Genomic DNA, 11,321 nt, shown 5'->3' on the forward strand with positions numbered 1-11,321 from the left:
TAACTTGGAAGAAGAATGAAAGAAATAATTCTCTAGCAGTGCTCAAGCCACTTTTGTATTCCGACACACTGGGAAGATTTTTATATAGGATGCTGGCACTGACACATGCTTCACAGGCATTTTGCAGCTAGGACAAAGGAAAGATCCTGAGGGCAGTACAACTGACTACTCATTGCACGAAGGTTCACCTGAAAATCAGAGTGTCTCGCTGCATTGAGCCATGGAAACCAGCACACACCCTGGTTCAACCAACCAGCCCAACCAGCCGTCAGTCCATGACAACACACCGGCATCGACGACTCTGACTGAGAGAACTGGGTCAGCATCGTTGCACCTGCCTTCATTAAAAGTTGTGGGTGTACTGTTCTGTGATGTACACGTGACGTTTATCTTTCCTTTTCAATCTGCCCATCCTGGGCAAACATAAGCGAGCACACCGTTTGAATCCTGCGGGTATGCATGTGCAGTCACTCCCCGACACCCGTTTTCTGCAGTCCCGCGGGCCAGCGGCGGCCAGCCCGTTCCCAGCTGACCCCAGCGATCACAGAATCACTTCGGTTGGAACAGACCGTCAGGGTCACCGCGTCCAACCGTAACTAACTCCCGCACCGCTGCGCCCCGGCCGGGCCCGGCCCCGCGGCGGCTTCGCGCCGTCCCGTCCCCGCCCTGACGCGAGGGGGCGGAGCCGCCGCGGGCCAATGAGCGCGGGGCGGTGCTGCCGCCGCCCAATAAGGGCGTTGGGCCGGGCCCGGCGGCAGGAGGAAGCGGAGCGGCGCGATGTGGCCGGCGGGCGGCCCGGGCGCGGCGGCGAGCAGCGGCGCCTGGCTGCTGCTGCTGCTGCTGGCGGCCGCGGTGCTGGCGCTGGTGGTGCGGCAGCTGCTGAAGCAGCGGCGGCCGCCCGGCTTCCCGCCCGGCCCCGCGGGGCTGCCCCTCATCGGCAACATCCACGCCCTGGGCGCGGAGCAGCCGCACGTCTACATGCGGCGGCAGAGCCAGATCCACGGGCAGGTACCGCCGCTCCGGCGGCGTCTGCCGCCTCCCCGGGGTCCCCCGGGGCGGGAGCGGCGCGGGCTGGGTCGGGGCGAGCAGCGCTGTCGGCGGCGGAGCCCGGGGAGGAGGCAGCCGGGCGGGCGCTCCCCGTTCCGGCGGCCCCGGGGCTGCCGCGGAGCCCGGAGCCGCACCGGCAGCACGGCGCGTCCGGCCGGGGCAGCCGTTCCACCGCCCGGCCCCGGCCCGGAGCGGCTGTCAGTGCCCGCGCCCCGCCGGAGGACGAGCAGCACCGCGGAGGCGGCCGCTCCAGGTCCCGCCGCCGCGGGGCGGGGGCAGCGGCACCGTGCGCGGAGCAGCCCCGTGCGCGGAGCAGCCCCGCCGGTTGACGGGAGGCGGGGAAAGGGCCCGGTACCCGGCCGGTAGCGGGGCCCGCAGCACAAGGCTCTGGCAAAGCCGGTCAGCGGTTCCAGCGAGCGCAGGGCCGGATCAGGGGCAGAGAGGAAGCGGTTCAGCTCTTAGGCCGGAGCTCCCTCTGGGGTCAGAGCGGCGGAGCGGAGCTCTCTGCCCGCCCGGCTCCTGCTTTAGTTTGGTACGATGCTCGGACCGCTGTCCTGTTGCACATGGAAGTAACTCGCTTGTTTCATATCCGCGGGTCTTGAACACGCCAAAAGGGCTCAAAACTAACAAACTTATACCAACCCAATAGTAGTCACATTTTCACTGAAAGCACGTTGCTTCCAAGTACCTTCATTGGGATACTTGCAGTCAATTAGTATACATAAGAATGGACTCTCTCTTTTTTCCATACTTTCCTATATATCAGGTATTTCTTTTCATCATCCGGTTTCAAGCAGCCAGTCTATTCTTACAAGGTTCATAAAAATTAAACCCAAACTACACGTAGCAAGGAAAGGTAGGCAGGTGTTAGCATTTGTCAGCATGTATGTGTAACATGTGTGTGCACACATGTACACGTGTATTCTGGTAGCTGCTGCCCAGTCAGTGCCCACACCCAGCCAGCCATTCCTCATCTGCGGACTAGAACATCTCTGGTGTTTTACTTAGCAGGATTATTGCTGGAGGTCTGTGAAGGACTGAGTTTTGTGTCCAACAAACAGTGGTTTGTCTAGATAATCATGTCCTTCAAACTGCTAGAATTGTTTAAGTATAATACCCCTAACAAGCAAATAAAACTGTTGCTAGAACTTCAGTCTGTCAAAAGCTTTTGTCCAGGTCACTGATGAAACCTACAGTAGAAACAGAATAAGTCACAGTCTTGCCATGAATGAGAAGCGAAGCAAAGTGCACAAACTGAAAGGATGCTAAATGGCAGAAACAAAAGGATAGGATTAGTTTTTGTTTCCTCTGTTTTGGCAACAGAAAAATTTAAAAGTGTGTCTCAAGCAAGATACTAGGACAAATAGAATGTAAATAGGAAGGAAAATGTGTCATCAAATAAACTAAGCTTTCTACTTGCCTGGAATGCTGTATGTAGTTCTAGTCACCTGCTGCCAGAAAGGATCCTGCAGAATTTGAGGGAAATTGAAGACAATGTATGATTATTTGGGGGGCTCTGGAAAAATACAATGAAAGGGTTTTTTATTATTATTATAGATAACGTAAGAAGAAAGATAGAAGCTGTGATCAAAGTATACAAAACACAAATGCCTTGCATAAACATATGGGAGTGTCTTTTTGTCACATAAAAAAGAAGAGCCATTGTAACAGTGAAAATAACAAGTTTGCTAAAACAAAATAGGCACAGAATCATAGAATTGCTTAGGTTGGAAAGGACCCTTAAGATCATAGAATCCAACCAATAACCTAACACTGTCAAGTCCACCACTAAACCATGTCCCTAAGTGCCACATCTACACATCTTTAACACCTCCAGAAATGGTGACGCCACCACTTCCCTAAGCAGCCTGTTCCAGTGCCTGACAACACTTTTGGTGACAACTCAGTTGTCACAGAATGTGTAATTAGGCTAACATTATTTCACATTGTGGAGGTCAACAGCTCTGAGATGAAGGAAGAACTAGAGATTTGTATAGGTAAAAATACAGATTTATAATGCTAAGAAAAGTATGAAAAGGATAAAGGATTTCAATCTTGATCTAGCCTCAGTTTTCATTTTTAAAACTTAGGTTAGGATTTTCATTTGGTTTATCCTGTACATGCCTTCTGCAGGATGTATTACGTCTTTCTCCAAAGTGTCTAGTGATAACCCCTTCTGGAAACAGGAGATGGGACTAGCTGGGCTATGCTGCCAATTGGCGGCTGTCATTGTGGCTCTCCCTTCTATCATAGAATGTCCTGAGTTGGAAGGGACTGGCAAGGATCATAGAGTCCAACTCCTGTCCCTGCACAGGACAACCCCACAGTTCACACCATGTGTCTGAGGGTGTTGTCCAGTCTCTTCTTGAACACTGTCAGGCTTGGGGCCGTGACACCTCCCTGGGGAGCCTGTTCCAGGGCTCCACCACCCTCTGGGTGAAGAACCTTTTCCTGATGTCCAACCTAAACCTTCCCTGGCACGTCTTCCTGCCATTCCCTCAGGTCCTGTCATTGGTCCCTAAATCTGAGTGTTCTTTGGGAGCCTGTCCAGGGTAAGCTGCTGTCCGCTTCCGGAGGTGGAAAGGGCTGGGTGCAGCTTGGTTGTTTTCACACCTGACACCACTTGTGTGTCTGCTATTACTAAGTGACATGTTGGATGTCTTAGTGTCTTGTAGCTTCATAGTGCCCTTAACTGAGTGAAGCTGTTGGCACTGACCTTTCCTCAGGCAGGAGAGAGGAGCAGATACAGCAGCAAAGCTTTCGCCATCCTGGGGCAGGAGTCTCAGCAAACTGGGAAAGCAGACAATATATGTATTTTAGTTCTAGTTCTTATATAAAAGCTACACCTTATATCTAGTAACGTTATATACTTATAAGTATATACTTACACTAATATTTACTTACATCTACTAATGTTAGAGGACAGTACATTTTTTTGTGAGAAATATGCATTGTCAGACCAAATTCATATATTTTTAAACGACTCTATGAAAGCATCCCAGTCCTTACTTTGGAGAGCTGGTCAGTTTAAGTGCACAGCAAAGCACAGAAAGTAGTGCGGGCTAATTTACTTTATCTTTTGGCAGGGTAAATTAGCTCACAACAGACTCTACTGTGTAATGCCACAGTTGTATCACCTCTGGTTACCTGTCTGCTCCACTGCAGTTGATCCAAGTCTGTATTTTGCATGGATGTTTAGTGTTGTTTCACTTTTTCATTACTCGATTTTACTTGTTTTCATTGTTTCTTCTTAAGATTTGGTTGTAATAGCGTTTTACAATTTCTATTATTTTTTCCCCAAAGATCTTCAGTCTTGATCTGGGAGGTATATCTGCTATTGTACTGAATGGCTATGATGCAGTAAAAGAATGCCTTGTTCATCAAAGTGAAATTTTTGCAGATAGACCATCTCTTCCTTTGTTTAAGAAGCTGACAAACATGGGAGGTAAGTGCTAATGTCTTTTAAATAAAAATGTAATTTTTATCCAATAGATGGGTTTGTGATCACATGAAACATTTGCTTTAGCCATTTTTTTCTACCTCTTTATCTCCTTTCATAAAGTACTTGGTGCTTCTTTAAAGATATTATTTGGAAAGGATTGTCACTCCTGGATTATGTTCTATAGCAAGATGTATGTAATTTTTTTGTCTAATTTTTTGTCTTGTTAAATAATTTTATTTATGGAGAAAAATAAAGCGTTGCATAAAATACTGTGTCGAAATATTTTTTCAGGCTTACTGAACAGTAAATATGGCAGAGGATGGACAGAACATCGCAAATTAGCTGTAAATACCTTTCGAACTTTTGGATATGGTCAAAGGTCCTTTGAACACAAAATTTCAGAAGAATCTGTGTTTTTTCTTGATGCCATTGACACATACAAAGGCAGACCATTTGATCTTAAGCATTTGATAACAAATGCTGTTTCAAACATTACTAATTTGATTATTTTTGGAGAACGTTTCACATATGAAGATACTGAATTTCAGCACATGATTGAGATTTTTAGTGAAAATATTGAATTAGCTGCTAGTGCTTCTGTATTTCTATATAATGCTTTTCCTTGGATTGGTATCTTGCCATTTGGGAAACACCAGCAGCTGTTTAAAAATGCAGCTGAAGTCTATGACTTTCTTCATGAGCTTATTGAACGTGTCTCTGAAAATAGGAAGCCTCAGTCACCTCGACATTTTGTAGATGCATATTTGGATGAGATGGATTGCAATGAAAATGATCCAGAATCTACATTTTCAAGAGAAAACTTAATTTTCTCTGTTGGAGAACTCATCATAGCTGGGACAGAAACCACAACAAATGTTTTAAGATGGGCAGTGTTGTTTATGGCTCTTTATCCAAACATTCAAGGTAAGAACTTTGAGGAACCAATACACTTTCCTAATGCAAATTTAAACTGTTTTCTCAGAGTGGTGCAGTGATCCATAGTCATAACCAAAAACAAAGGTTTGTATATATTATCCTATGATACCATTTACCAAATATACTATGGACAGATGTGTTAAGCTTATTTTATGTGCAGATGAAGATATCAAAAGTCCAATGTCATGATAAAATTTTAGCGTATTATTTCGTGCATGCATTTTTATGAAGCTTTAATATTTTTAATAAAGTATTTCTAATATATTTAAGTGTAGTGTTGTGATGCATAATATTGGTTGGCAGATGTACTAATGTATGTATTTAATAAATAATAAGTAAATGCATTTAAATATTAAATTAATAAACCAAATTAAAAATGTAAAAACATCAGCAAAAATGTAAATCAGATTGTGGTTAACAGTTTAGGTACAATTTATTTTTATCCTTAAGTGCCTCAATTCCCAGTAGATTTCCGTATTATAGACATGAATATTTATACTTTTGGAAGAACAAAAATAGCATTTAAAAATAAAAATGAAAATAATGTAGATAACAACACTACCTGGAGCTTTAAGGCTCTTGAGATCTGAAGTTCTGCACAGGCACCAGATATCTTTATGTATGAAAGATTATATTTTCTTCCCACAGTAGTAGGTGCATGACTCTATACCTTCTGACTTTCTCAGCTAGAATAATTGTTAATTTAAATTGAATGGACAAAAAGCAATTATTATTTTAAAATTAGAGGTCAAATTCCTTATTTATGTTTAAGGTAAATACAGCGTTACTTGAAAAAAAAAAAGAAAATCAAAATATGATGATAATGTATGTCAAGGCCTGACATGTTATAAACAGTGAAAATCATTCAGATTAAAGAATCTGATGCCAAAGCTCTTTTTTTTTTTGCTGCTATTATCATTATTTTAAGTCCCACCTTCACTGAGTTAGTTAAAATATCTGGCCAAACAAGTAGAACCAAAGTTTGCTCAAATATCTCCTGAGAGCCATAACCTCTTACATATTTTCTTATTTTCATTTACTCAACTATTTTAGTTACTTGATTAACTAACAGAATGTGAGGAAATTGATTAAAGATTAAAACATAGGAAAACTTTCTTCTACCCTAGGATTAAAAGCAAGATCAAACAGGATTTGAGTGGTTAATTTTAAAAACTTTTAGAGACGTACTTAAGAGAAACATGTAGCTTCAGCTCACTAAATACAGCTAATAATTTTTTTGGTGGAAGCTTAAAACTGTACTTGCAATTTTTATCCAGTCAGCACATTTCAGACAATTTAAAACAAATGAGTTCAAAAAAATTAAGTGTTGCTTTTATGCTTTTGAGTTCCACTGATCTATCTATATGCTTTACACAGTACAATAAGAAAAGCTACCAAAAAGGAAAAACATTTAATAAAATGGAAAAAAAAAAAGAATCTGATTTTATAGGTACTTAAGTTTTAGGATGCATATACACATTGTCCATATTTTAGTTAAGAATATATTAAGTTCCATAATTAGTCAATAGATATATTGATGCTTTACATCATATAGAAAGCCAAAATGCAAAAAGGTCCACCTAAAGTTTCTCATCAGTCTGTCATGGCTCACAAACAATATTCATACCTTAAAACAAGAACATATTTATTCCTTCTCTATTAAGATGTGACCAATAGTTGTTACTTTTAATTTATTTAGACTTTCTTTGTCTGAGTATTACAATATAGATGGGTACACCACTACACCACAGAATATACTTCCACTAATCTGCTTTTCACCTCTTTATTTTGATGTGAAACATTGTCAATTCAGGTTCAAAAACCTAGTGATTCTGGTAGATATTTTTTTGCCATTGCACAGATTTTCATTATTGGTTCCACGTTAATTCCAGAAGTCCAACTTTGTTTTAGTCAGGAGCTGTTTGGCAGTTTCAACAAAGAAAGTGGGTTGGGAAAAAGAGGAGGCAGTTTGAATGCTTTTGAAATTATATAAATAACCTGTGAACTTAATTTCTAAAAATGGGTTAAAAAAACGGTGACTGAATTTGTTTCTTTTGAGTTAAATTCAGCCTCCTGTCCCGCTTCTCACTGTGTTGTAACAAATATTTTCAGTTTAAGAGTGAATGAAATTACATTGTGGCAGTTCTAAAGAATCATAAGAATTAGACAAGGGAAAGTTCAAGTGGCTAATTTCAGTGTTATCTGTGTTCATTTAAGTGTTTAATGTACTTCATCTTTGCAGTCTTTTGCTTGCTTCTTCAGTTTTGAAGAGCTCCAGAAACAAAAAAAAAAGCAGAGAAAAGTATGTTTAAACACTATTTTACTGAGAATAATTACTTTAGAAAATGAAGATTACTGGTATACATGCTAGCAATAATTCCTACTAGCAGGATAAGGAATATAGAGTCTAAATTTAAAAGCTTATGAGCTACTATATTTTATAAGATATTTCGTGTTTCGGTATCCTTTAAAAAGTATATATTTTATAAATTAAATTTAAAAATAAAGGGTATTACCCAATAAACATCAGCTTTTATTCCTGTTTCTGACAGGGCAAGTTCAAAAAGAAATCGATTTAGTCATCGGCCCAAACAAAATGCCTGCGTTAGAGGAGAAATGCAAGATGCCGTACACTGAGGCTGTCCTACATGAAGTTCTAAGATTCTGTAACATCGCTCCACTCGGGATTTTTCACGCAACTTCCAAAGATACTGTTGTGCGTGGTTACTCCATTCCTGAAGGCACTACAGTCATTACAAACCTCTATTCCGTTCATTTTGATGAAAAATACTGGAGCAATCCAGAAGTGTTTTTTCCTGAGAGGTTTTTGGACAGCAGCGGGCAGTTTGTCAAGAAAGAAGCATTTATTCCTTTTTCACTAGGTAAGAGTGATTCCTTCCACTGTTCCTTTTCATAAATCTACAGATGTATAATGTATAAGTGATGGCAATAAATCAGGAATGGACAGAATGATATAAAATATCCACCATTCTGATGAAACAGCTATTTTAAAGATATTAAATATAATGCACCCTGGACATAAGGCATTTTAACATAATATCTTTTATATAGATGAACTCATTATTATATATAAACTAACAAAAAAGACAGCACAATATCTTCTTCTATGAGGAGTCTATGCATTTTATATCATTACAGTACAGAAGCATTATTCGTTCCACAATTAATAGTTATTTGTTGCTGAAGTCATTACATACAGGTGATTTACACAACCAGATTTCAAATTTCAGCACTTTGATCAGCACCAGAAATTGCATATTTTACTCAGAACTGTCTTGGGGGGCAGCATGTAGCACTGCATTCTGTCCTGAGGAAGTATTCTGGCAGTTCTAAGTCATTACGGATTTGTCTTTTGATGCCTGTAAGAGTGGGTAATTTACCTAATGTATGATTATCAATCTAAAAAAAGCAGATGTTCTGTATAAGCTGACTGCCAGGGCGACCTCTGCAATCCATAGAAAGACACAGCCTTGTGTAGAGGGTGACTTAGTTTACTTATCTGGGGTACTCTTTCTCCAAAAAATAGGAGACAAGACAAGACAATTCGCTTGGAATAGATACACGACATCTAAATTGCTGAAGTTAGATTTGGTGAAGCCCGCCTTTATTGTGTATTCTATTACGCCTCTTTGCCTGTTTGACATTACCAGTTCCAGATGTTGTTACCCATTCATCTGTGTCTTCCACAACCACATTTACTCTCTGTAACTAGTCGTACACAGAATGGGAACTAATATTTAAAGACATTATCCAGACCTGTTTCAAATCTTTCTACCTAGCAAGTTACAGTAATTGCCAGGTAATATGACTGGCAGTAGATGTAATTAAGAAAATAGTAGGTGACAAAGGCTGAAATTCATAGTATCATTTTTTTAAAACATCTCCTTTCTAGACTGGCACGTCAAGACAAGATAAAGTAGCTGAAGCTTATCTAAATAAATTTGACAGAATTAGTTACAATGGCATTTGTGTAGTGAGAGGAACAAATTATCTAAAATCCGTTTCTTGCTGTAAAATATCACCTATCCTCTCTTACAGAATACTACCACCAAGTTCATACAGTTCCTCTTAGAACGCAGAAATAACCATTCTTTTTCATAATATGAGTAAAAATGTAACTGAACACATTTAAAGTCTTTTCAAAACCTTATTTTCAACCCAGGAAGAAGACATTGTCTTGGAGAACAACTAGCTCGAATGGAAATGTTTTTGTTTTTTACTTCATTACTACAACGGTTTCACCTGTGTTTTCCTCATGGTGTGGTTCCAGATCTCAAACCAAGATTAGGCATGACCTTGCAACCACAGCCATACCTCATCTGTGCAGAGAGACGGTGAACAGAAGGGTCTCAATTGTCTGGTGGAGCACAACGCTCCAAGTCGCAGCCGAGGATCCACTTTGCCTTCTAAATGTGTTCGTGTCAGAAGAACAAAACTGTAAAGGACTTGCAGATATACTCTGACTATTTGTGCACAAGTTAATGGTTTCTGTTTACTTGGTTTACACAAAAAAACCTCAACCAAAAATGTGAAACACATCCTGTGTTTAAAGTTGATGTTTTCACTCCAGAAGCCTGTTTTGAATCTAACTTCTGATTCAGCTTTTAAATATTTAATTACTCGGCAAGTCATTTTACTTCGTGAGGATATTTTTATAAGCATGGAGAATATGGCTCAGAATGTTTATACTCCTATTCAGACATAAAAATCTAATTTACACTATTCCAGCTAAGCTGTTCTTTATAATTCTCCATTAAATTTACGTAGCTAAAAAGGTTTTAAAGGTATCTATTTAAATTTCTGTAGCTCAGAATAAACTCTTTTTCAGCCTTGACAAACAAATTGTCTATTAAAATATTTTAATCCTTCTCCTTGCCCTGTCTTTCCAGTTGGTCGTCATTTTCTAGTGAACCAGATAACTGTGTGAATTCACTTTTAAGATCTTTTATGGCTTGCTTCTCATTTAGTAACATAGACAAAGTGTTCCATTATTGTCATACTCCTGACAATTACTGCAATCTTTTTTGCCAGTTTATTGCATTTCCAGACCCATGTCCTCCATTGCCTCTCAACACAAAGCATTGTGTAATGATTAATCTCTGCCTAAATAGTCTAGAAAAAACAGTGTTTGTGCTACCAGAGTCACACGCAACTATACCACGAGTCAAGAAAATAAGCTGCTCATGAGTCTGACCAGAGAAGAGACATTTTTGGGAGGGGGAGTGGAATAGGGTGGGGAAAAACATTTTAAATTTATTTTAAGCACAAGTTTTAAGCATAACAGCTACTCTTGACTTCTGCCAGCTTCATTTTTTATTCTCGACAGCTATTTCTTTGTGGTTATTGGTAGATAAAGATTTATGTATGCAGGCCCTACAGGAGACCCTGGCACTCTCAGTATGATATGTTCAGTCCCCACCGTGTGAGGAGAAGTATGGCCTCAGAGTAGGGTTCAGACCAAAACACGCACTGAGCAAGCAGCTATTTAAGGACAGGGCTTATGCTTCAACTTGGAGCTGCAGGAAAGTTCAGAGGCAGGAACTGGTGTTTTTCTGCTGAACCGGTGTTTTCAGCTTAAACTGAGCAGAAATACTTCCTTTCTTTTGAAACAGCAAAAGAGGAGGATCAAACAGCTAATACCAGTCCACTTAATAGCCTACTGACTTAAGATGGAGCAGGCCCAGCTTAAACTACTTACTGTGTCTGAGGGCAGTCAGACCCACATATCTCACAGAGAGCATCTCAAACACGTGTCCCTGGTGCTCTGAAGGGGGTGGGCAGGCTATTCCCCTTGCTGAGGAACTGCCTTTCTTTTTTGAATCTTGAATCACCTCTACAGAGAGGGAGGAGGTAAGTCTGATTGCTGTGCACTGGG

General features: G+C 40.7%; 1 protein-coding gene across 3 annotated transcripts; it reads left to right on the plus strand.

The window, feature by feature from the left end:
* The first annotated feature begins 777 nt into the window (after positions 1 to 777).
* Positions 778 to 10,209, plus strand: LOC135989218 (vitamin D 25-hydroxylase). Of its 3 annotated transcripts, XM_065635904.1 has the most exons (5): positions 778 to 1,008; positions 4,351 to 4,492; positions 4,781 to 5,413; positions 7,978 to 8,307; positions 9,609 to 10,209. In XM_065635904.1, exons 1-5 carry the CDS (start codon positions 778 to 780, stop codon positions 9,782 to 9,784), a joined length of 1,512 nt encoding a protein of 503 aa, XP_065491976.1. In that variant the 3' UTR covers positions 9,785 to 10,209. The 3 variants fall into 3 exon arrangements, with proteins under 3 accessions (XP_065491976.1, XP_065491977.1, XP_065491978.1); XM_065635905.1 differs by lacking the exon at positions 4,781 to 5,413 and having other exon boundaries at positions 942 to 1,008; XM_065635906.1 differs by lacking the exon at positions 778 to 1,008 and having other exon boundaries at positions 4,453 to 4,492; positions 5,217 to 5,413.
* The last annotated feature ends 1,112 nt before the right edge of the window (positions 10,210 to 11,321 follow it).

This window comes from Caloenas nicobarica, chromosome 5, assembly GCF_036013445.1.
Source record: "Caloenas nicobarica isolate bCalNic1 chromosome 5, bCalNic1.hap1, whole genome shotgun sequence".
NCBI classification, from domain to species: Eukaryota; Metazoa; Chordata; class Aves; order Columbiformes; family Columbidae; genus Caloenas; species Caloenas nicobarica.